Consider the following 26,704-nt stretch of genomic DNA (forward strand, 5'->3'; position numbering starts at 1 on the left):
CCAAACTGTTACAGACCTATATCCATCCTGTCCTGCATATCTAAAGTCTTTGAAAGCCAAGTTAATAAACAGATCATTGACCATTTCGAATCCCACCGTACTTTCTCCGCTGTGCAATCCGGCTTCCGAGCCGGTCACGGATGCATCTCAGCCACGCTCAAGGTACTAAACAATATCATAACCGCCATCGATAAAAGACAGTACTGCGCAGCCGTCTTCATCGACCTCGCCAAGGCTTTCGACTCTGTCAATCACTGTATTCTTATCGGCAGACTCAATAGCCTTGGTTTTTCTGACTGCCTCGCCTGGTTCACCAACTACTTTGCAGACAGAGTTTAGTGTGACAAATCGGAGGGCATGTTGTCCAGACCTCTGGTTGTCTCTATGGGGGTACCACAGGGTTCAATTCTCGGGCCAACTCTTTTCTCTGTATATATCAATGATGTCGCTCTTGCTGCGGGCGATTCCCTGATCCACCTCTACGCAGACAACACCATTCTGTATACTTCTGGCCCTTTTTTGGACACTGTACTAACTAACCTCCAAACGAGCTTAAATACCATACAACACTCCTTCCGTGGCCTCCAACTGCTCTTAAACGCTAGTAAAACCAAATGCATGCTTTTCAACCGTTCGCTGCCCACACCCGCCCGCCTGACTAGCATCACCACCCTGGACGGTTCAGACCTAGAATATGTGGACAACTATAAATACCTAGGTGTCTGGCTAGACTGTAAACTCTTCTTCCAGACTCATATTAAACATCTCCAATCCAAAATCAAATCTAGAATCCACTTTCTATTTCACAACAAAGCCTCCTTCACTCACGCCGCCAAACTTACCCTCGTAAAACTGACTATCCGACCGATCCTCGACTTCGGTGATGTCATCTACAAAATAGCTTCCAACACTCTACTCAGCAAACTGGATGCTGTCTATCATAATGCCATCCTTTTTGTTACCAAATCACCTTATACCACCCACCACTGCGACCTGTATGCTCTAGTCGGCGGACCCTCGCTACATATTCGTCGCCAGACCCACTGGCTCCAGGTCATCTATAAGTATATGCTAGGTAAAGCTCCGCCTTATCTCAGTTCACTGGTCACGATAACAACACCCACCCGTAGCACAAGTTCCAGCAGGTATATCTCACTGGTCATCCCCAAAGCCAACACCTCATTTGGCCGCCTTTCCTTCCAGTTCTCTGCTGCCTGTGACTGGAAAGAATTGCAAAAAAAATAAAAAATTAGCTGAAGTTGGAGACTTTTATTTCCCTCACCAACTTTAAACATCAACTATCTGAGCAGCTAACTGATCGCTGCAGCTGTACATAGTCCGTCTGTAAATAGCCCACCCAATCTACCTACCTCATCCCCATACTGTTTTTATTTTACTTACTTTTCTGCTCTTTTGCACACCACTATCTCTATTTGCACATCATCATCTGCTCATTTATGACTCCAGTATTAATCTGCTTCTAAAGCCATTACATCATTTTCTGCAATTTTCCAAGCTGTTTAAAGGCTCAGTCTACTTAGTGTATGTAAACTTCTGACACACTGGAATTGTGATACAGTGAAATATAACTGAAATAATCCATCTGTAAACAATTGTTAGAAAAATGACTTGTGTCCTGCACGAAGTAGATGTCCTAACCGACTTGCCAAAACTATAGTTTGTTAACAAAAATTTGTGGAGTGGTTGAAAAACAAGTTTTAATGACTCCCAATCTAAGTGTATGTAAACTTCCGACTTCAACTGTAGCTGAGTCTTAAAATGAGACCTGTTAACATATATGAACATGTGCTCCAAATATAATAAACAAACATTGTCATGGAATAGACGTTTACAACTAGCAGCGTTAAACATCAGCTCTTTTGCCAAGCACTTAATAAATTGCATTTGATCAAGGCTTAGTCAACCACTAGTTCACCATTGTCTTTACCTTTAAGACTTCAGTTCACCATTAAGTTGAGTAACTTATTCTTTGGCACAACTATACATTTCTATCAAGGTAACATTATATAGATATATTTAGGATGTCCCTTGCCTTGTTTTTTCAGTAAAAGTACGCTCTTAACCGTCTACCTTTCTGGGGAGAAAGGGAGAGAGGGTAGAGGGAAAGAGAGAGAGAGAGAGAGAGAGAGAGAGAGAGAGAGAGAGAGAGAGAGAGAGAGAGAGAGAGAGAGAGAGAGAGAGAGAGAGAGATAAGGAGAGACGCTGCAAGCCGAGGAGGGGAGATAGGAGAATGAAAGAGAACTCCATTGGGCTGAATTCCAAAAAGTTATCCCCTCTGTTTTCTGTTGAAGGAGTCAGGGGGTTAAGGTCGGGGCTTTGGCTGGGGGGCTACATATCCTTTATGTTTGTATTTGGTATGTTCTACAATTGTGGGTGTACATAGGTATGAAGTACTGTTGGAATCAATGTAACATGCTGAAGCCAACATTTTTCTTTCAATGGATCTGGGGCTGTGGTGGCATGGATAGACATTTAGGCACACATAGAGGGAGAGATGGCCCCTCTGTCTCACTGGTTGTCCTCTCTCTAATATACAGAATACATATCTGTAGATCACCTGCATCCTCATAATACTGTTTTTAAAATACACCGTTAGTTGAGCAATGTGATCGTAGTTTTCCATGACACAGTATTTATATAGTGTATACACACACTTCAATACACTCACTTAAACCACACACAGGAACACACACACACACACTCTGCCATTCTTAAGACAGCTACAAACGGTTCTGTGAGGTCTGAGCAATGGATAGGTCATCTTCGAATGACAGAAATGTCATACCGTTCATCAAAAGCCACCACCACCGTGGCATTTAACAGAATCAATTGATCAAAACATAGCAATTAGAACTGCCATTTCATTTCACACAATCTTCCAATCAGTGTTAGCATATATTCACGGGACAGATGGCCAGAGGATGCAGACACCACAGATGCAGATAAGGACGTGTTTCTGTCTGCTTCATTATGCAAGGCGGTGGGTGGGTAGTGATAACCTTATAGAGATAAAAGTGATGGTTGACAATTTCATGACCTGTGAAACTGAGGCTGTGTATATATTTAATTAATCTTTCTTGGGTTTTTGTGCTTACCCATTAACAAGAATTCTGTCCGTGTACTTTTCCCTCCATGTAGTTCATTGCATATTTAACAATGAAAATACCTACCAAAAGGAGAACATTGATGTGGTTCATTTCTGTGCACGTTAAAAAAAGTAAAATAAGTAGCATATCTGGACGTTATTTACAGTAGATATATCTGTCAACACAGATGTATAATCCTCCAATATGATTATGATCGCAAGAATATACTCTAATGTGGCCCTCCATGGAAAATAATTTCCCAAGCCTGTACTCGTCAGAACTAGGAAACTTTTAAATTTCCGAATTGCTTATTCTGTGAACCCGGCTTTTGTATAACTACAACCAGTTAGCAAGTCAGAAATGTCAGTTTCCTAGTGCCGACTAGTACGTGAACGCTGCACTAGAGCGCTATTTATAACTGGTCAAAAAAAAAGTCCAAATCAACTAGCACGTCAGCTAACGTTTTTTAGCCCATAGGTTTTGTAATGTTCGAGTCACTCAAATAGCACGGCAACGTTTATAGAAAATTAGCTTTACAAATGTGTAGAATTGTAGGAAATAAGCTTTAAACCTGCTAATTGTTATCTCAGGGTGTGAACAGTGCTTGTGCACAAAGAAATAGACGTGACGCGGGCCTTCAATAGATCATTGATATGAGTCAACTTTTCTGGATAGGAAGTAATTACCCATATTGATCCGGAAGTGGACGCCAAATCTGAACGATTCCATCGGAGGAGTAAAGATGGCGGACAACGGCGGCGCAGATCCTGTTAATAACAACAATGATACAACTGTTGGTTTGGAGGGAACTATTATCAAGGTCACAGTCAAAACCCCAAAAGACAAGGAGGAAATCGCCATCTCGGAAGATGCCTCTGTCACTCAGGTTCGTTGATTTTGTGAACCAGTAATAGCTGGCTAGCGAGCGGCAACTTGCTGCTATGCTACATCATCATGCCCCTGCCCACTTGCCTTGCTTGATTAGCTTGTGTGTGTAAGCATGTTGCGAGCTAGCTAGCGAACTAACATTTCAGAATCGGCAAGTTTAGCGAGATTTAAAGCTAGCTATTGACTTGACACGCTATTCACACGCGTTGTTTTATAGCTAGCTAGTTAATACGGCTCACAACTATTCCTCGCTCCGTATTGAAAACAGTTGAACAGTGTATGTTCCCTAATTAGCGAATTTAGCTAACCGGCTTACTAGTAAGGAATTCCCTGATTACACAGTCAGTAAAATGTGTCGCGTGACTTCTGTATGTTAGTCATGGCAACAAAAACATATAATCAGCTTCTAGGTAAGTAGCTAACATTAGGTAAATTGCTAACTAGCTAACGTTGGGCTAATTTTGTTGACTACGTGCTAACCAGTATGCTAGCTAGCTAGCTAGTTTCTTAATCTTAGCTGTTTCTCCAGGACATTTGCGCTTCCTAAGTAGGTCGTCTAGAAACAGTATTCTTCTTCAGAATGTAACCGCACCTCATTGTTCTGAATGTCAGTTACTGGACTGTAGATTGTTGTTCATGTGAATCTCCTCTCCCAATGAATGATACACTGGTCCCATGTTTCACTTTAAGTTGTTTTGTTATGAATCTGTCAGCAAATGCCACTTCTTCCTGTCCCTCCAGTGCTGGTTGGTACCCTGAAAAGCTAAATGGCCTATAGCTTATTTTACTCCTGTTTAATGTGCCTCTCATATGTGTAGTATTTTTGTAGTTAGTTGTAGACTGGGGTCAGGTGTTGAATCACAGTGTAGTCTTGTATTCAGAGGAATGTGTATGCTTGCTGTTTCACAGTTGGATTCAGTTCTTTTAATATTAAGCTTCTCCCATTGTGGAAAGCACAACACCAAGAATGAGGTGGTATTTGTAATCAGGTAGTAGGATTCCTATAATAGGTTAAGCAATGAGGATTTACTCAGAAACAAGGCTTTAGAATTCAAATCTGCTTATTAGAGCTAATTGTTTCTTTACTCGATTTCTCCCTTTTCTTATGCCTCTTTCTCTTGCTGTCCATCCATATCTTTCTGTCTCTCTCATTTTAAGGGATTTCATTGACATGGGAAACATATGTTTACATTACCAAAGCAAGTGAAATAGATAATAAATAAAAGTGAAATAAACAAACAATGACCTCTCTCTCTCCAGTTTAAAGAGGAGATCTCACGGAGGTTCAAAGCCAAGCAGGATCAGTTGGTTCTGATCTTTGCAGGGAAGATACTGAAAGATGGGGACTCTCTCAACCAGCACGGCATCAAGGATGGCCTGACAGTCCATCTGGTCATAAAGACAGCACACAAGTAAGATGGTGCCACTTCTCAAAGCAGCATGAACATTGTGTGTTTCAGTAGGATATGTCAGTGGCAGAAATTGGAATAGAAATTGCTTGATAACATTTTGAAGAAGTGAATAAGCTATACAGTATCAGTCAAAAGTTTGGACACCTACTCATTCAAGGGTTTTTGTTTTATTTTTACTATTTTCTACATTGTATAATACTAGTTAAGACATCAAAGATATGAAATAACACACATGGAATCATGTAGTAACCAAAGAAGTGTTAAACAAATCAAAATATATTTTATATTGGAGTTTCTTCAAGTAGCCACACTTTGCCTTGATGACCGCTTTGTATGCTCTTGGCATTCTCTCAACCAGCTTCACCTGGAATGCTTTTCCAACAGTCTTGAAGGAATTCCCACATATGCTGAGCACTTGTTGGCTGCTTTTCCTTCACTCTACGGTCCAGCTCATCCCAAAACATTGCAAATGGGTTAAGGTTGTGTGATTGTGGAGGCCAGGTAATCTGATGCAGCACTCCATCACTCTCCTTCTTGGTCAAATAGCCCTTACACAGCCTGAAGGTGTCATTGTTCTGTTGAAAACAAATGATAGTCCCGCTAAGTGCAAATCAGATGGAATGGTGTATCACTGCAGAATGCTGTGTTAGCCATGCTTGTTAAGAGTGCCTTGAATTCTAAATAAATCTGACAGTGTCACCAGCAAAGCACCCCCACACAATCACACCTCCTCCCTTATGCCTCACGGTGGGAACCACGCCGACTCTGCGTCTCACAAAGACACGGCGGTTGGAACCAAAGATCTCAAATTTTGACTCATCAGACCAAAGGACAGATTTCCGCCAGTCTAATGTCTATTGCTCGTGTTTCTTGGCCCATGCAAGTCTCTTCTTCTTATTTGTGTCCTTTAGTAGTGGTTTCTTTGCAGCAATTTGACTGTGAAGTCCTCATTCACACAGTCTCCTCTGAACAGTTGATGTTGAGATGTGTCTGTTATTTGAACACTGTGAAGCATTTATTTGGGCTGCAATTTCTGAGGCTGGTAACTCTTATGAACTTATCCTCTGCAGCAGAAGTAACTCTGGGTCTTCCTTTCCTGTCGTGGTCCTCGTGGAAGTCAGATTCATCATAGTGCTTGATGGTTTTTGTGACTGCACTTAAAACTTCCACAGTTCTTGAAATGTTCTGTATTGACTGACCTTCATGTCTTAAAGTAAATATGGACTGTCACACAGCTGTTATTTGAAATACATTCCAGGTGACCACCTCATGAAGCTGGTTGAGAGAATACCAAGAGTGTGCAACACTGTCAAGGCAAAGGGTGGCTGCTTTTTTTGGTTACTACATGATTCCATATGTTATTTCATAGTGTTGATGGCTTCACTATTATTGTACGATGTATAAAATAGTTTTTAAAATTTCAGAAAAACCCTTGGAGTCATGTCCAAACTGTATGTAGTGGAGTTTAGATTGACTCAGGCCATATGCTTGCTTACTTACTCCACAGCTTGAAGTGTCTCCACTAGCGCAATTGGTTAGTACGTATTGAAGCGGGCGGTCATGTGGGTTTCCAAACAAGAGTATCACTTGTTGGAGCCGTGGTACAAACAGGGATAGCGAGGGAAGCTATACGGTTATAAGCACAGTAAAGCCATTTACATATACAATATATGGGCTGAATCCATGTGTGTGTGTGTGAGCTGATGCGTTTGCACAACAACTGGCCTGCATGTATTTCAATGGAAGATTTGTAGGCAGATACCAAGTTGATGTGAATATTTAAACATAACTGATCAATGCATTGTCCCTCCAGGCCAGGAGATGGCGCTAGTTCCTCTTCCTCTGTCACCACCCAGGTGGGCAGCAGTAGTGGCAACTCCTCTGGCCCCAGTTCTGCAGCCCACCCTTCTACTGTAGGTTCCACTGGAGGCCCTGCCTCGGCACCCCCACAGACCCCCAACATACTGAGTGAGTTTACTAGGCTAAATACACACACTTATCTATCCACCCCCCCACACACACCCAACAGTTTATACAGAAAGACAACCATCATCATTATCATCACTGCTTCCTGATCATACCCCTCTCCCTCTCCCTCTCTCTCCTAGCTGGGTTCGGTGGCTTGTCCAGCCTGAGCAGCATGGGCATGGGCTCCGCTAACTTCATGGAGCTGCAGCAGCAGATGCAGAGCCAGCTGATGTCCAACCCGGAGATGCTGTCCCAGATCATGGAGAACCCCCTGGTGCAGAACATGATGTCCAACCCAGACCTGATGAGGCAGATGATCGTGGCCAACCCCCAGATGCAGCAGCTGATGGAGCGCAACCCCGAGATCTCCCACATGCTCAACAACCCAGAGCTTATGAGACAGGTAAGGGGGTTTGGCCAGAGTTTTCTGTGTCACAGACCGCTTGGGATTGGCTGGGGTGTACACAGAAGTTGGCCTTGGTTAGTAAGGTATAGGGGCATGTGGCAGGTGCTGTTTTTGCTATCATTATTTTTGAACTGTGGGAAGTCGACTGCTTTGAGTGGCTGATTTTTGTTTAGCTGCATTCTAAGTTGTATAAAGAAATGGTCTTAGGGGTGGTTTCTCGAACACAGATGAAACACCCTAGCCTTCTTCAGTCCCTATACCCCAGAACCTAGTCTAGCTATCAATATTGTCCTCTTTCATAAAATCACAAGTCCTTAAAACCCCTTCCTGTTCCCTTCTCCTCAGACCATGGAGCTGGCCAGGAACCCTGCCATGATGCAGGAAATGATGCGTAACCAGGACCGGGCGCTAAGCAACCTGGAGAGCATCCCCGGAGGCTACAATGCCCTGCGCAGGATGTACACAGACATCCAGGAACCCATGTTCAGCGCCGCGCGAGACCAGGTACCCATTATGGCACTAACTGAAGTTATTCCTCTTGGTCTCGCTAGTTCCAATCACTTTTTTAGTTAGGATTCCCCTTATACTCTCCATCTAACTTCCACTTACGGGAAATGTCCATCAATTGACATCATTGCTGACAAAGTACAAATTTGGCTTAAGTGGAAGTAAGGATTCACTCATGGAGCTATTTTAGTCTCATAAACTAACTCTCAGCTATCCCATGGAGAGTGCTGAACACAAACCGGTATTAAACAGGTTGTTAATGACTTCTCTCTCCCAGTTTGGAAACAACCCTTTCTCAGCCCTGGGGGGCAACTCTGACGGGGGGGTGCAGCCATCGAGGACAGAGAACCGGGAGCCCCTGCCCAACCCCTGGGGTTCAACTAACCCCTCTGAGGGTGGAGGGGGCACGGGCACCACAGGCTCCTCTGCCACTGGCAGCACCACCCCCAATGTGTCCAACCCTCTGGGCGTCAACTCTGCCAGTCTGGGTAACGGTACGAGAATACATAGACTTCCTGCTTAAGAGAATACCATTCAGGAGAGCTTCTGCAATATCATGTGGATGTGAATTCCTAAATACATACATATAAATGAGTGATACCCATACATATATCAAGCGGGGGATTGTAAAAGTATGCATACGCACACACCTACACCCACGCACCATCAACCTCCCTCCCTCTGTCTGTGTGTGTGTGTGTTCCAGGCATGTTCAGCAGTCCAGGCATGCAGAGTCTGATGCAGCAGATCTCGGAGAACCCCCAGCTGATGCAGAACATGCTGTCTGCTCCCTACATGCGCAGTATCATGCAGTCTCTGGCCCAGAACCCAGACATGGCCTCCCAGGTCTGTAGCAGCAGAGTAGTGGGCCCTGGGGATTAGCATGGATCTGGAAGTCATTTATGTGTCTCAAATGGCACCCTATTTCCTTTATGGTGCTCTACAGGGCGCTTGTCAAAAGTAGTGCATTATGAAGTGAATAGGGTGCCATTTGGGACGAGACCCAATCTGAACGCAGGGGGATCTATAGGAATCAGTGATCAGTGGGAATGTTTGTAATGAGAACAATAAAGCAGATCTGGGCAACGCCCCCCCCCGAACTCAGTCAGGGTCTCAACTTATTGTTGAGCTAGAATACACAAGGTGCAATATTGAAATTTGGTTGTGCATCAGCAGTTGTTCTCTTGTTATCTCAGTCACTGACAGTCACTCAAATACCAATGTCAGGTTAAACATTTTACATTTGTAAATTAATCTTGTAATCATAACTTGTAATCATGGTCAAATTACCGGCCCGGGGGGCCCCCCATTGACTTTGTTAGTCAGTCTCATGCTGATATCATATTCAAAACTATAAACATTTCTCTCCACCCTAATGCTAAATTAGTAGAATTGCAGTAAATTAGCTGTAAAACTGCATTTTTCTTTGCCCCATGGCAAAATGAGTGGAATTACAGAAAATGTGTCATAAAAATCCTAAATCTCCTCTCCGCCCCCGTGGCAAAATGTGTAGAATTGCAGGAAATGAAATCTAAAACTTTTTTTTTTCTCCTGTCGAGGGGGGGCAACGAAATGTAACTTAGGCCACTCAAAAGGCCAGGGCTGTATGTGTGGGTATGAATTTGGGCCACTGAGGCCCTTCATGAGTTCAGATTTTGTGGCCCCCATTCACATCAAAGTTTCCGATCCCTGTTCTAGACCATAATGAATAAGATAACGGGGGGCTGATTCTAAATCAGCAGCCCTGCTCAGAGCCAAGTAGGAGTCCTTGGGAAGCTGTACGGAACAGATCCAGCTGGCACTGCTTTACCGCTAGGTGTCTAGAACAGATCCAGCAGGCACTGCTTTACCGCTAGGTGTCTAGAACAGATCCAGCTGGCACTGCTTTTACCGCTAGGTGTCTAGAACAGATCCAGCTGGCACTGCTTTTACCGCTAGATGTCTAGAACAGATCCAGCTGGCACTGCTTTTACCGCTAGGTGTCTAGAACAGATCCAGCTGGCAGTGCTTTTACCGCTAGGTGTCTAGAACAGATCCAGCTGGCAGTGCTTTTACCGCTAGGTGTCTAGAACAGATCCAGCTGGCAGTGCTTTTACCGCTAGGTGTCTAGAACAGATCCAGCTGGCAGTGTTTTTACCGCTAGGTGTCTAGAACAGATCCAGCTGGCAGTGCTTTTACCGCTAGGTGTCTAGAACAGATCCAGCTGGCAGTGCTTTACCGCTAGTTATCTCCATTTTGATAGACAGACAGATGTGAGGAAGAGGGTGAACACTGGGAAAGCAGCTGGTGAACGATAGGACCCTGACCTTCTGTTTCTCTCTCTCCTGTTTTTCTTTATCTTGCCCCCCCCCCCTGCTCTCTCTGTCTTTCTCACATTCTGTGTCTCCCCCAGGTGTTGATGAATAACCCCCTGTTGGCTGGAAACCCCCAGCTGCAGGAACAGTTCAGGAGCCAGCTGCCCGTCTTCCTGCAGCAGGTACACACACACACACACAGCCGTATTTGCCTCAAACTGAGAGAGGGTTGAACCTGTCCCAAGGACCTGATTGGATTGTTTGAGACTGGATGGACCCTAAACAGAAGATTTGGGGATTGTTTTAGAATGTTAGTTTGAGTGACTGATGTTGTTGTGTTTAGATGCAGAACCCAGAGGCTCTTTCTGTGATGACCAACCCCCGGGCCATGCAGGCTCTCCTCCAGATACAACAGGGCCTACAGACACTGCAGACAGAGGCACCGGGACTCATGCCAAGGTACACACTGACACACACACCAGTGTTCTCCACAAGTACATAGAGTAGCCAGCCAGTCGCCAGCCCAGCCAGTCACCCCCAGCTCCTTTTTGCCCAAAGAGGTCTATTTGGTGTCTTCTGGTACATTCTAACGCCTTGACTGCTTCTGAAATACACAGCTAAATGATTTAATACTTCAATACCGCCCAGATTGGAAACATAAGTTGTGGTATTGTGTAGAAAGACATGACTTTACAATTTAAATGAATGAAAATGAACGAATTCAGTGTATTGGTAGTTGTTTTGGATATTGTCAAAGAGGGAACATCAAGCCTTTTTAACTCTGGAGATTAAAGTCTTATTTACAGTTTTACTGCCACAATGATTGTTCTTCAAATGATGTATTAAAACAGAACTGAAGTAAGTTACCCACGTTATCTGGGGAAATGATTTCACGGTTAAACTCCAAGAGAAACAAGCCAAATTTCACGGTTAAACTCCAAGAGAAACAAGCCAAATTGGATGTTGTAAGTGCACAACAATGCTTAAACCACATCAGGAGACGACATTTGAGGTCTGGGGAAAAATCTGGCTGTATTTTGGCTGTAATTACCCTTTAATTCCAGTTGGCACCGAGCATGTCTTTGTAGCACATGTGATCGTAGAGTTTGCGTAACAAATACCCACAACATTGATGAAAATAATCATGATCGCATTCTGCCAGGTATGCACAGGCTACATTGTAGTTAAGATGTACTTGAAAAGGTTTTTGGGAAAGCCTTTCGATTTACCAGAAGCGATGATGCTAATAAACAGTCTAACGGCAAGGCAGTGATGGACCATGCAGTGATGGACCATGCAGTGATGGACCATGCAGTGATGGACCATGCAGTGATGGACCATGCAGTGATGGACCATGCAGTGATGGACCATGCAGTGATGGACCATGCACCGCACATACACAAACGGGGAGTTCTCGTTGCCTCCAGGAAAGTTGCAGAAATATGAAATGCTGAGCCATTGTGTTCGTGTCTTGTGATAATCTTGACCAAATTAACACATGTTCAATACATTTGTTTGATTCCCTACTGAAGGTCAACAACAAACAAGAAAATATTTTGTTGAATTCCGTTTTAATACCAGGATTCCGTTAGGGCCCGAAACCTAGGAAATCCTTTGGTTTACTTGTTCCGATGTGACACCATGGACATATAACCATCTGCCGCATTTATGAATGGCAAAGAGATATAGGAGATCGACTTTATTCAGTCAGTTCGACACCTTTCATAAACAAGTCAACACTTGCTGTTCAGTTGTCAATCAACTGTGCACCACGACTCCACTTGGCTACATGACATAGCCTAATTAGTGTTTTCTGGCACATTATTTTAAGTCGTGGCTTTCGACTCATTACCACGTACTTTACATGCGACGTGCAAGTTCACGAGCACGATGCACTCTCTCTCCCTCCATGTATATAAATTAGACAGCAACCAGAGATCTGCATATAATGATGAGATGCTTATGTCTCCCTAACAATTGGAGTTGTTCCGATGGCAGGCGACAAGCTTGGGTCCAAAATAAGCCCATAGAAACGCATTGGGCTAATTTTGGATGAATTTTGCCTCTGCCTCTATGCTGCATTACCCTGTCATCACTCTTTGTGACTGAACTGACAGGCACCTATCCTCTCAACAGATCGCTAGAAGATGCATATTGTTCATTCCAGTGGGAGATGGCTCGACGAACTCGCGAATTGAAACTTTTTTAAATTAAAATATGAAGTGGAAAATGTAGCCAGTTGAAAATGAGTCTAACTGGTTGTTTGGCTGACAGCCAGCGCTTATGGAAAACAATGACACACACACTCCAGCCACACAACCCGGAGCAAGTGTTTAAATGGGAAATAAAGAGTTGTTTGAGTAGTAGATACTCTGTTACGCAATCTCCCCCTAACCCCTTGTTCTCTCCCAGTTTGGCACCAGGTGGACTACCAGGAGGTCTCCCTGGAGGTCTCCCTGGAGGTCTCCCTGGAGGTCTCCCTGGAGGTCTACCAGGGGGACTAGTGGGCGGATTACCAGGTGGAATACCCACAACTCCCCTGTCCACGGGAGGGGGTGTGGCTCCAGAGAACCCTGCCTCTTCGCCGAGTGCTGGGGAAAACCCAGCCCAGCAACTGATGATGCAGCAGATGCTCCAAATGTTCGCAGGAGGGAATTCCTCGGTACGTACCACACACACCTACCTACACCTACCTGTCTTCACTCGTTCTGTTTTACTGTGATTGTACTGGTTGACTGCTGTTTTGGACCCTCTCTCTACCGCACCTGCTGTCTCTAACTCTGAATGATCGGCTATGACAAGCCAACTGACATTGACATTTACTCCCGAGGTGCTGACCTGTTGCACCCTCTACAACCACTGTGATTATTATCTGACCCTGTTGGTCATCTATGAACATTTGAACATCTTGGCCATGTTCTGTTATAATCTCCACCCGGCACAACCAGAAGAGGACTGGCCACCCCTCAGAGCCTGGTTCCTCTCTAGGTTTCTTCCTAGGTTCCGGCCTTAATAGGGAGTTTTTTTCCTAGCCACTGTGCTTCTACATCTGCATTGCTTGCTGTTTGGGGGTTTAGGCTGGGTTTCTGTACAGCACTTGGTGACATCGGCTTATGTAAAAGGGCTTTATAAATACATTTGATTGAGAGATTTTTGACTGGTCCCCCTACAGAGCCAGACCCCAGAGGTGCAGTTCCAGCAGCAGCTGGAGCAGCTGGGCGCTATGGGCTTCATCAACCGAGAGGCCAACCTGCAGGCCCTGATCGCTACCGGAGGAGATGTCAACGCTGCCATTGAGAGACTGCTGGGCTCACAGCCCTCATAAAGACACACTTACTCAGTCACATCGATACAGACACATGCATACATACTATCCACCTCTGCAGCAAGAGGAATGCACACGCATATACATTGTCTACAGAGAACCAAGAGAGAAGAAATAAACCATCCAAAAAAGACACAGATGAAACCCGGGCAGGACATGTACCATTCTAAACATCCACCGCAGTCTCCTGTCAGATCATTCCCAAACCATGGCTCCCCTATCCCCTGGTTTTAGCCTCGTCCATAGAGCTCTGCTCAGCAGGACCAGACTGACCAGACCAGACCATTTCCTCAACAGAGGGGTGCCTGGTGAAGGGAGGGGGGTGAGTGAGAACGGCACAGATTTGCCTCCCTCAAAACCCTCTCCAAAACAGAATTTCTTTACTCTACCAGAATCACTAATCCCTCTTCCTCTTTAATAAAGCTGTATTTATTCCAGGGGTAGACCACCCTGGTCCTGGAGGGCTGCAGGCACTTCATGTTTTTGATTTAACTGACATGGATGACCAGGCGTGCTGAGGTTAGGCAGTCACTGAACTGATCAATTAGCTCAGTTGGTCAGGTGTGGTGCCAAGTTGGGATAAGATCCTGCAGTACCTGCGGCACTCCAGGAACAGGGTTGCCTACCCCTGGTTTATTCAATGGGGTGGAGGTTTGTAGTGCGGCAGATAGAAATGCATTGGCATAGAGCTGTTTATGAAACTTCATAAAGCATTCCAGGGATTTGTTTCCTGTCTATATGTTGCATTTCTAGCTGCAATGTGTTTAACCTTCCAGCCTTTTGACTAAGCCCCTGATTGCAGGGTAAGGTATATGAAGACCGGAGGAAGAGAATCACAAAACAGAACTTTGTCAATCTCACACGGATATCAGTTAAGCCTGCCTGAAACCCTTTCTATTTATTGCTAAAAGAACCCCCACACTTCCCTAAAATAAAACAAATAGTCATTCCAGATAGAGATATCTCTTATCTCCACTCAGCTGTGAGTTCTTCCCTGAAGGTAGGATTGCTGTGCTTTTTTTGTCTTCAACAAAACATTTAACACCAACCACGCTTATCAAATGGATCGATTTGATCAAACCCTGGCTAGTCAAATCAAATGAGTCTGCCATTGGTCTAGGTTGACTTCACACACCGGCGTGTCACAAGATTGAGAACTGTCATAATGGTTATTAAAAAGACAGTTCTGGGGAAGAAGACACAAAGACAAGACAGACAGATTTCCTTTTCATTTTATTCTGATTCATTATGTATTTTAATTTGATGTGTAAGTAGTACATATAGAATCTGTTTTGTCTCATTAAAAAAAAAAATCTTCCTGGAAAATGTATGAATAAAATATAATGAAAAAAATGCTTTCCATTTTTGGTATGGTGTGGCAGTGAAGTTCTAGCTTTTTGCTTTTCTGAGAATCTCAGCGTTGTGGTAACCTTGGCAATGGCTTCTATAGCTGTGCTTTGTCTGTTGGCCTCAGCTTAAATCTATCACCCAATTCAACATGTTGGAACTAACCTTTAACAGTACTGTACTACAAAATAAAACAAAGTTGGTCAATAAGAACCCTCTAAGTGTGTCCATCCTGACTTGTAGGAAAAATATAATTATACCAGGAACTGGGGTCTATTCCAGGCAATTCATGAAGTACACTGAAATTCCAATGCTTTTCCATTAGGAAAATGTGGAAATGGAATTTGTTTACTTTCTGAATTGAACCAAACCCTGAATTATTCAAGTTATATTCAGTAGTCCGCTCAATATTTTGTCTGCATTACCTACAAGTTTGGTATCTTAATGGTGTTGCTAAAATGAAATGTCTACAATATTTACTGGCATTTTTTTATCACCTCAAATTATGGGAAAGGGAACTTTATTTATTTATTTTATTCTAAAGTGGTTCCATTGGAATGAATGGCCACCTTTTAGATGACTTATTCTGGAATTAGTGAAACATTTTTGTCACGTTCACAGTTTAATAATACATTTAACTGGTAGCCTGGAGGCTCCTTGATATAATACTGTCATTTATCTTCCACAAACGCTCACCTGAGGGGGAACCCACAAGTGATCTTAGATCAGTGTTGTCTAAGGGAAATGTAAACTTATCTGCCATAGCACTGGCTCACTGCCATACACTGAAGACGCACCTGTCAGACGAGGTAGGCAGACTAGATGAAGAGGGTAGAGTCTATTCTCTTGTGATGACTGGCTGTCAATGCTAGTGGTTCTACCTGTTACACCTGCTCTTACCTCACCTTTCCTCCCTCCCCCTCTGCCTCTCCCATGTGTCAGCTGAGCCACAGAGGGATCGGCAGTAGCAGGGATCGTCTAACCACAAACGAACTGCCCCTATCTACAGATAAAGGAAGAGGAGTGTTAGCCCTAACATTTTCTCTCATTCATTTTTGCTGTTTTTCCACCCTGGCTCCTTGGGAGAGAAGAGAGTAGCTTGTCTGCTGTTCTCTCTTTTTCTCTTATTCTGTCCTCCCTGTCCTGGGAACTAATGCAGTAACAGCCCTAAGATATTGACTGAAACAGGTGGAGGATCCCGCCAGGGCTCAACACAGGCACAGTATGGGTGACGAAAGCTACAACTTTGTCTTCAAAGGTGAGTGTTTTGTTAGTCAAAGAATCTGATTCTATAAGGAAAAAAATCCCCCATTCTCTGGTTTGTGCACAAAGCCCTTGGGCTTAGCTTAGGGGTGTAAAGGTTAGAGTGTGAGAGAGTAGTTTGATCTTTGGTGTTTAATATTTTTAGGGAAGAGAGGTGACAAGGAAAGCAGGAAGTAGCTTCCTGGGCATGGCAGAGAACCAATGTGACCTTTGACCTAAAAGAGGGTTATATTGACTAAAGTGGCTTATTTGTATTTGTAATAGATTTTTGTCACCTTACTAACAATATGCACTTGTGGAGAATAAGGTTTAACAGTGTCAAGAGTAATTACTGTATTTTCATAGAAGTTTCCACTTGGGGCTAGACATGCACCTCTTTGACACCAAGTCTGGTGATGTTAGGTAGAGTAGTGGGTACACGTGATGTGTCAGAATGATGCTTGAGAAGGGTGAAGTGGGGTTGAGAGAAGTAACAGTTCCTTATTCTGTTTTATGTAGCAGAGAGTCATGCTATGGTACAGGAGGTTGGTGGAACCTTAACTGGTAAAGGCTAAAGTGGCATAGGTGGAATGGTATCAAATATATCCAACACATGGTTTCTATGTGTCTGATGCCATTCCATTTGCTCCATTCCAGCCATTGTTATGAGCCGTCCTCCCCTCAGCAGCCTCCTGTGCTGCAGTTATACCAGAAACATCTAACATTGCACCTAAGTCATGATTCTTTTCACCATTGAGAAATGCAGTATTGATATATTATACTTGATAATATGTCTGTCATCCTTTAGTGGTTCTGATTGGTGAATCTGGTGTTGGGAAGAGCAACCTGCTGTCTCGCTTCACCAAGAATGAGTTTAACCATGACAGCCGCACGACCATCGGAGTAGAGTTCAGCACCCGCACTGTTCAGCTGGATACCTTCACCATCAAGGCTCAGATATGGGACACGGCAGGGCTGGAGAGATACAGAGCCATCACCTCAGCGTGGGTACACACACACACACACACACACACACACACACACACACACACACACACACACACACACACACACACACACACACACACATACACACACACACACACACACACACACACACACACACACACACACACACACACACACACACACACACACACACACACACACACACACACACACACACACACACACACACACACACACACACACACACACACACACACACACACACACACACACACACACACACACACACACACACACACACACTCACTCCTTGTACACAATACACACACACACACTCCTTGTGCACAATACACACACAGGAATACAGAGATCTACAGAGCCAATCACGTCAGTATGAATAGATACACACAGATATTTGCAAACACAAACACATGTATGCAAACACACCCACCCACCAAGTGAACATATTTCTCTGACTCGACTCGTGTGTGTGTTTGTGTGTGTGTGTGTGTGTTTCCAGGTACTACAGAGGGGCGGTGGGTGCTATGCTGGTGTATGACATCACCAAGCACCTAACCTATGAGAGTGTGGAACGTTGGCTGAAGGAGCTGTACGATCACGCTGACCCTCACATCCTGGTCATGCTGGTTGGCAACAAGAGTGACCTGGAGACCCTGAGGACCGTGCCCACCGTGGAGGCCAAGGAATTTGCAGGTGATAATTTACTTAGTTAGCAGTTACTTACTAGTTACAGTAGTTTCAGTTAATCTTGGTTAACCCAGAACAGAAATCTTGGGTAATTTGGTTAAGTGCAGAATCTGTCCACGAAAGATTAGTTACCAGTTATCTACTACATACTTACCAGTTACCAGTCAGCAGTTAGTTACCAGTTAACTTAATAGTTACTTACTAATTGCCAGGTATTTATCAGTTACCAGTTACATAGTGTGGAATATGCAGTCAATGACCGTTCTAAAGTGACAGAATATTGCAACATTTTTCATATTGTTTTTTCATAGTATAGCATATACATTTTTGACAGTAATGTGAAAAAATGACCAGCTTTGCACCAATGACAAGTAATTCTATGGTTGGTTCTTCATGGCACGATTGAGTATGATGTATGTGAGAATATACTCAACAAGGTATTCGGTCTCATGCAGAAAAGAAGGGCCTCTTGTTTATGGAGACGTCAGCTCTGGATTCTACCAACGTTGAAGCTGCTTTCCAGGAAGTTCTCACAGGTTCTTATTATGTTGCTCTTGTGCTTCATACCTTTGTATACAAAACGTTGGACAACAGCAAGTCATGTGAATCTCTATTATTCTTCTGTGTACCTTTCTGCCGTGCACCTTTTATGTGATGTGTGGGTTCATGACGTGAACATTTCTGTTACCCCCAGCAATCCACAAGAAGGTGGCCAGTCGAGAGGTGACCCGCGGGTCAATCAGTGCCGTGACCCTGTCCAGTGCTACTGGAACGGCTAGCGAAGTCCAGGAGGAACGTAGGACCTGCAAGAACCTCTGACCGGTTCTTTCCGGTATTAAACAGAATCTTCCTACTCTGCCCTTGTTCAGGATTAAGGGAGTCTGGTTGATGACTACAGGAGGCATAGCTGTGGGAAGTAGGGGTGCGCAGGGTGCTGCAGCACACACCTGAAAATGAAAGTGCACTGGGCCTTTACTAGTATTGTATTAGAAGACCCATATAAATTCTGCCCCCCCCCCCGTCGGCAAAAATATCGCAGCACCCCAACCACCGAACATCTTCCCACATCTATGACAGGCGGGCTGTCTGAACCAAAGACCAGGCAGTCCACAAGACACAGGCCACATTTACGCTTTGTCAATAAATACACTATTGGTGTCACCTATATTCTCCCTGTTTGGCGAAAGGTTGCAGACCACTTGAAAATATTTGTGTGGAAAGTTGTTTTTTTTTTATGCTTGTTATGTATTATCTACCAAATACGTCTTGTTGGGGTCTATTTGAAAGGAGGAACTGCATTATTTTTGGATATTCATCATGTGCATGTATTGTTTGTAACCAAGATGAAAAAGAGGTTTTGTGTTGACTACATGGGAACACTTGTGAAGGTCTTAACTTAATGAATATTATGTGTGGCTCAGAGACTGGTTCGAGACCAAGTAGAAAAGTGACTTGCTTCATGATTTTGAAATATTGACGTTCGATATTGCAACAACTATGCACCGTATCTAATCTTTTGTAGACATGTCTTTTATGACAAACTTGTATCATTCATCTTTGTGATGGAAAACATGCTTAGAGATTTCTGGTTTCATTCACTATTAATTTGCTATTCTCCTGTAGAGGGCAGTGCTGTTTTCAATACATCTATGGTGTCTCCAAAATACAGAGTTGAAAGTGATGTCTCCAAATCAGATCTGCTATTGATATCTAACTTTACCTAACACATATATAAGCAGTAGTTTATGAAGAGCACACACACAGGAGTTTCAATCTTATAATAAAACGGCCCGAAATGGATGGCGTCATCTATAATTGAGTCAGTCTGGGTGTGGTGCTTATGTGAGTGTTTATGTGGGTTATGTCCTGTATCATCCTCTCAACAACAAAACACTCCCACACATAGCCTATACCTGTCTCTTTCCCACTCACACATAGACACACACAGTTAGAGTGGACAGCAGTGCAGCCTATGCGCTTCTATAGAGATGATTGACAGGTTAGTAGTGTCACATGACATATGAGAACCCCTGAGGTGGCTACCTGTCTGCTCCTGGGGCACGTCTACAGATGACATTACTATGACACCATTCTAATGGAGTGAGGGATTCCATCTCACACCCATAGAAAAAAGCCTAAACAAACCTGGTTTTGGATCAAGCATTTTGAGTGTGGGCATGTGAACATGTCTGTAGAAAAGTGTCTGGAGCCATAGAGAATGATAGAGTCCTCTAGTGGAGTGAGGGATTCCATCTCACACCCATAGAAAAAAGCCTAAACAAACCTGGTTTTGGATCAAGCATTTTGAGTGTGGGCATGTGAACATGTCTGTAGAAAAGTGTCTGGAGCCATAGAGAATGATAGAGTCCTCTAGTGGCCAAAACTTCATTGGCTAATTCCTCCTGGTGACCCTGTTGAAGTCATGTCCAACCAGGTCATCAGGAAGGATCGTGAAGAAGAAAATGGACTAATTGAAAATGGAGATGGCCTCAATGGCGCTGCCCATGCTGCACAGTTGCTGTAATGGCACCGATACAAAGAGGAGTCCACTATCAATCTATGGTGTGTAGCTCATCTGTGGACCATGGATTAAATTAATTTTTTTGTAGCTCAGCCAAGGGAGTATAAATCTCCGCTATTGGTGGTTAGTGACATTCATGACAGATACTGCTCTGTCTCTGTTTCACAGATGTCTACAGAGAACCTTTACCGTGTGTGTGTGTGTGTGTGTGTGTGTGTGTGTGTGTGTGTGTGTGTGTGTGTGTGTGTGTGTGTGTGTGTGTGTGTGTGTGTGTGTGTGTGTGTGTGTCTCAACTGGAAATGATCACATAGGTTTCCTTACAATTCTTTTATAAACGCAAAATACTGAGATTTCTGCACAGGGCAGTAAATGTTTAATAATTTCCTGTGAATTATGATATTGTTATAGACAGGAGGAAAACATATGGTTTGATAATCGGGGCAGGCTGAGCTGGATCTACAGGTTGAGGAGATTGATCTTGAAGTCCGTAAATCTCAGTTTGCTTCAAATAAGGTGAGGGAGATCATGAAAAAAAAATATCAAGACCTATTGCACTCTGGAGTGGGATAGGAAAGGTTACAGGCAGCATGAGATTTGTTACTCTACTGTACTCTGTGCATTTGACCGAAATCCCCAAATGCTTCCCAGATTTTCTTGTCTGACTGCGGTTTGACCCCGAGCTATGGAAGGTAAGTTGGAGAGTGGTCTTAGTGAGCGTGGGTATATGGCCATTGTGCCGAGCCTGTAAAACCATGTGTAAACCCTGGGATTCATTCATGGCGAATGGTTGAGTACACTGGTCCTGTCTCCCCGTTCCAGTTCTGATGTGAGTAGTTGCTATCCGTCCACGCCGCTCTGTGCTCGATTGGCATCTGATTAAAGTGAGGATTTACGATTGTCGCACCCCACCTGTGTTTTATTGCGACCCCAACAACCTCTGCATTCACCTTGACCGCAGAGAGCACGGACCTCTCCCCAACCCCAGCGGAGAATCTATCTAACGGAATCCACCGGTACCCTGTAAAGTGACGGATGATTAAAATGATGGATGTCAATCTCTCGCTCGATCTCTTTCTCTCAATCACTCTCGCTCTTTCTCTTTCTCTCTGCACTATACTGCACTATGTTGCACCTAGATCTAGGTACAAGATGTAAACTGGTGGAGACCCTTCTGGTAACTACAGTATCCACAGACAGAATGCAGCCATCAGATATCTCTCCAGCCTATCCAGCAGTGTTTACTGTAAGGTTAACCATGAAGTGATTAGCATATTAGGTGTGTTTATGGTTCATCTGGTGTTACAGATCAGCCTAGGGACAGATCAGCCTGGCTCCTGAGGTTGAACAGGGAGTTTGGTCAATTTGTCCACCTGTCTGAAATGTTCAAACGATCAGGTTTCAAACTGGGTCATTGGCACTGGCATAAGACTGTTACCCTGCTGAACTCGAACTCAATCCCCATTTCACAGGCATGGTTACTTACTCATGGTTCAACTTCAGGCCAGGGAAGCTTCATTCTATTCCGTCCACCTCCCATCCATACCCTCCTACATATGTATGGAGAGCTGACTGGTGGTGCTAGCTCTAACCAGACAAGTATTGATCAGACTGGCTGGGATGAGGGCAGAGCATTAGGTTTACAGTCAAGGAGGTCTAAATGTTCTCCAGGGCTGTGGAGTGTGTGTGACTTTTCCTAATATGTTGGTTCTTGTTCTGCGTAATTTTGGCTGGTGTTGTCTGAGTGTCCATTTGTGGATACATTTGATACATTTTTCGTAAAGGAAAAGCAAGTGGAAATTACACATTTCAGAAGCATTTTTATACCTCAAATACAAGTTTTAAAAGTTCTCCTAAAACAGGGTTTTCATATTAAGAAACAATATCTGTAGAGATTACTATAGATCTTGCACAAAATACTGCATGGCTACATTCTACGGACCTCTACATGTGTAAGGAACATCAAAGGCTATCACTGTGTTGGACTATGTCATTTACAGTATACATTATATAGCCTACTATGTGTGTGTGAGCTCCCCAGGGGTGTGTGCTCAGTCCCCTCCTGTACTCCCTGTTCACCCACAACTGCATGGCCAGGCACGATTCCAACACCATCATTAAGTTTGCAGACGACACAACAGTGGTAGGCCTGATCACCGACAATGACGAGACAGCCTATAGGGAGGAGGTCAGAGACCTGGCCAGGTGGTGCCAGAATAACAACCTATCCCTCAACGTAACCAAGGCTAAGGAGATGATTGTGGAATACAGGAAAAGGAGGATCGAGCATGCCCACATTCTCATCGACGGGGCTGTAGTGGAGCAAGTTGAGAGTTTCGAGTTCCTTGGTGTCCACATCAACAACAAACTAGAATGGTCCAAACACACCAAGACAGTCGTGAAGAGGGCACGACAAAGCTTATTCCCCCTCAAGGAACAAAAAAGATTTGGCATGGGTCCTGAGAACCTCAAAAGGTTGTACAGCTGCAACATCGAGAGCATCCTGACTGGTTGCATCACTTCCTGGTACGGCAATTGCACGGCCTCTGACCGCAAGGCACTACAGAGGGTAGTGGGTACGGCCCAGTACATCACTGGGGCTAAGCTGCCTGCTATCCAGGACCTCTACACCAGGAGGTGTGAGAGGAAGGCCCTAAAAATTGTCAAAGACCCCAGCCACCCCAGTCATAGACTGTTCTCTCTACTACCGCATGGCAAGTGGTACCAGAGTGCAAAGTCTAGGACAAAAAAGCTTCTGAACAGTTTTTACCCCCAAGCCATAAGACTCCTGAACAGGTAATCAAATGGCTACCCGGACTATCTGCATTATGTGCCCCCCCCCAAACCCCTCTTTTACGCTGATGCTACTCTCTGTTTATCATATATGCATTGTCCCTTTAACTATACATTCATGTACATACTACCTCAATTGGGCCGACCAACCAGTGCTAACGCACATTGACAAACCGGGCTATTTGCATTGTGTCCCGCCACCCACCACCTGACTACCCCTCTTTTACACTACTGCTACTCTCTGTTTATCATATATGCATAGTCACTTTAACCATATCTACATGTACATACTACCTCTATCAGCCTGACTAACTGGTGTCTGTATGTAGCCTCGCTACTTTTATAGCCTCGCTACTGCCTATAGCCTGTCTTTTTACTGTTGTTTTATTTCTTTACTTACCTATTGTTCACCTAATACCTTTTTTGCACTATTGGTTAGAGCCTGTAAGTAAGCATTTCACTGTAAGGTTTACACCTGTTGTATTCGGCACACGTGACAAATAAACTTTTATTTCATTTGATTTGATTTGTGGGTGTGTGTGTGTCAAATCAAATAATATTGTCATAAACATATATTTAGCAGATCTTATTGCGGGTGTAGCGAAATGCTTGTGTATCGTGTTTACCCACATGTAATGTATCTGTGATGAAGATGTAATGTAATGTATCTGTGATGATGTAATGTATCTGTGATGAAGATGCAATGTAATGTATCTGAGATGATGTAATGTATCTGTGATGAAGATGTAATGTAATGTATCTGTGATGAAGCTTTAATGTAATGTATCTGTGATGATGTAATGTATCTGTGATGAAGATGCAATGTAATGTATCTGTGATGATGTAATGTATCTGTGATGAAGATGTAATGTAATGTATCTGTGATGAAGCTGTAATGTAATGTATCTGTGATGAAGATGTAATGTATCTGTGATGAAGATGTAATGTATCTGTGATGATGTAATGTATCTGTGATGAAGATGTAATGTAATGTATCTGTGGTGAAGATGTAATTTAATGTATCTGTGATGATGTAATGTATCTGTGATGAAGATGTAATGTAATGTATCTGTGATGAAGATGTAATGTAATGTATCTGTGATGAAGATGTATCTGTGATGATGTAATGTATCTGTGATGAAGATGTAATGTAATGTAATGTACCTGTGATGAAGATGTAATGTAATGTATCTGTGATGATGCAATGTATCTGTGATGAAGATGTAATGCAATGTATCTGTGATGAAGATGTAATGTAATGTATCTGTGATGTGGAATCTCATTCCCCCGCTGAAGATTTATCATTGGAATGTCTCCAATGTCTGTATTTGTTGAAATACATATCCCACATTTCATTGACTGACGTCATCACATAAACACATGATCCAATGGCCTGCAGTTACCCATGGTGATGTTTTTGTGGTCACCAATCAGGTGGCCTGAATGATTGTTGACGTAGCATTTCAATCCTCTCGACCAGCAGATGTGGATCTGGATCACTATAGGAGGTACGTACAGTATATGGATGGAACCTAGAAGTGACCTCTTCGAGCAGAACACAAATCCCCAAGAATGAAAAGAAAGAAATGAAGAACTATCATAACCAGCAATGTCAGAGTCTGGACTATATATACTGAACAAAAATATAAACTTAACATGGTCATAACATTAACATTGGTCCCATGTCTCATGAGTTGAAGTAAAAGACCCCAGAAATGTTCCATACTCATAAAAAGCTGATTTCTCTCAAATTTTGTGCACAATTTTCTTTTCCTCCCTGTAGGTGAGTATTTCTCCTTTTGCCAAGATAATTCTTCCACCTGACAAGTGTGGCATATCAAGATTAAACAGCATGATTATTACACAGGTGCACCCTGTGCTGGGGACAATAAAAGGCCAATAAAATGTGCGGTTCTGTCAGACAAGACAATACCATGCAATTGGTATGCTGACTGTAGGAATGTCTTCCAGAGCTGTTGCCAGATAATGTAATGTTAATGTCTCTTCCATACGCCGCCTCTAACGTTGTTTTAGAGAATTTATCCGTACGACCAATAGGCCACACAACCGCAGGACACGTGTAACCACGCCAACCCAGGACCTCCATATCTGCTTCTTCACCTGCGGGATCGTCTGAGACCAGCCACCCGGACAGCTGATGAAACTGAGGAGTATTTCTGTCTGTAATAAAAGCCCTTTTGTGGTGAAAAACTTCTTCTGATTAGCTGGGCCTGGCTCCCCAGTGGGTGGGCCTACTCCCTCCCTGGCGCACCCACAGACCAGTGTATTATTTGGAGTGTGGCAGATCCAATACACCATTCCATTTAAATGCCACTCTCTTCCTCACCTGTCCCAGGTGCCACGGAATGTGAGAAAACACATGTTATTGTCCTCCTCCTAAAAAGAGGGGAGGCTGGAACAGAGAGTGGACAGGAAACTGGGTTCACACACCAAAACTCATTTATATTCTGACTCTGTCTGTGTGTGTGTGTGTGTGTGTGTGTGTGTGTGTGTGTGTGTGTGTGTGTGTGTGTGTGTGTGTGTGCGTGCGTGCGTGTGTGTGAGTGAAACAGAGAGACAGTTGTGTAGTTGAGTACATGCGTTAGTACATGCACATGTGATGATGATAGTGATGAATCCAGCACACCACACACTTGCCCTTCCCTAGTGGGATGTTATGGTCCCACAACATGTCTGCCTGACATATGGGGTTTCCTTCTGACACAGTGAAGCCAGGGATGCATCTAACAAATACCCGCCTCTGGAGGAATGGAGTGAGGATGCGAAAGAATTTAAACACAGGCTCATTCAAAGACAACAGCCTGGGCAGCCTCCATAGACTCACAGTGGATGGAATGAATCACAGTGAGGAGGCAGGGATTTCCCCCTTTTTAAGGCTGGATGTGATCACAATGTCCTATATGCCCACTAGATCACTCCACTTCTCTGCTCTTTCTCCCTCTCCTTCTCTCTCTTTCTGTGTGTGTACGTGTTTTTAGATTAACAAGAGCACCTGGCTCAGTCACGACTTGACCAATAACGTCAAATAGCCTACTACAGATAACACAGACACACCCTGCATATGGCGCCTACACCCCAATAAAGTTGTGGGAAAGGACAATAAACAACCTTGCAACAGGTGCTTCCAACAGGTGCTTTCAAAATATTTATAACACAATGCATGAGCAGTGGAGTAAATCTTCACTCTCAGAGAGAGAGA

General features: G+C 43.7%; 2 protein-coding genes across 2 annotated transcripts; both read left to right on the top strand.

The window, feature by feature from the left end:
• The first annotated feature begins 3,801 nt into the window (after positions 1-3,801).
• LOC135551843 (ubiquilin-4-like) lies at positions 3,802-15,467 on the top strand. The gene is made up of 11 exons (XM_064983093.1): positions 3,802-3,993; positions 5,256-5,407; positions 7,221-7,375; positions 7,516-7,778; positions 8,127-8,285; positions 8,566-8,782; positions 8,995-9,134; positions 10,681-10,764; positions 10,926-11,041; positions 12,995-13,244; positions 13,755-15,467. The coding sequence occupies exons 1-11, from the start codon at positions 3,850-3,852 to the stop codon at positions 13,905-13,907; spliced, it is 1,833 nt and encodes a 610-aa protein (XP_064839165.1). The 5' UTR covers positions 3,802-3,849; the 3' UTR covers positions 13,908-15,467.
• A 732-nt stretch (positions 15,468-16,199) lies between these two features.
• LOC135551844 (ras-related protein Rab-25-like) lies at positions 16,200-19,992 on the top strand. Its single transcript, XM_064983094.1, has 5 exons — positions 16,200-16,512; positions 17,305-17,500; positions 17,986-18,179; positions 18,629-18,709; positions 18,868-19,992. Exons 1-5 carry the CDS (start codon positions 16,479-16,481, stop codon positions 18,990-18,992), a joined length of 630 nt encoding a protein of 209 aa, XP_064839166.1. The 5' UTR covers positions 16,200-16,478; the 3' UTR covers positions 18,993-19,992.
• The last annotated feature ends 6,712 nt before the right edge of the window (positions 19,993-26,704 follow it).

The sequence above is a fragment of the Oncorhynchus masou genome, chromosome 13 (assembly GCF_036934945.1).
Source record: "Oncorhynchus masou masou isolate Uvic2021 chromosome 13, UVic_Omas_1.1, whole genome shotgun sequence".
Lineage (NCBI taxonomy): Eukaryota > Metazoa > Chordata > Actinopteri > Salmoniformes > Salmonidae > Oncorhynchus > Oncorhynchus masou.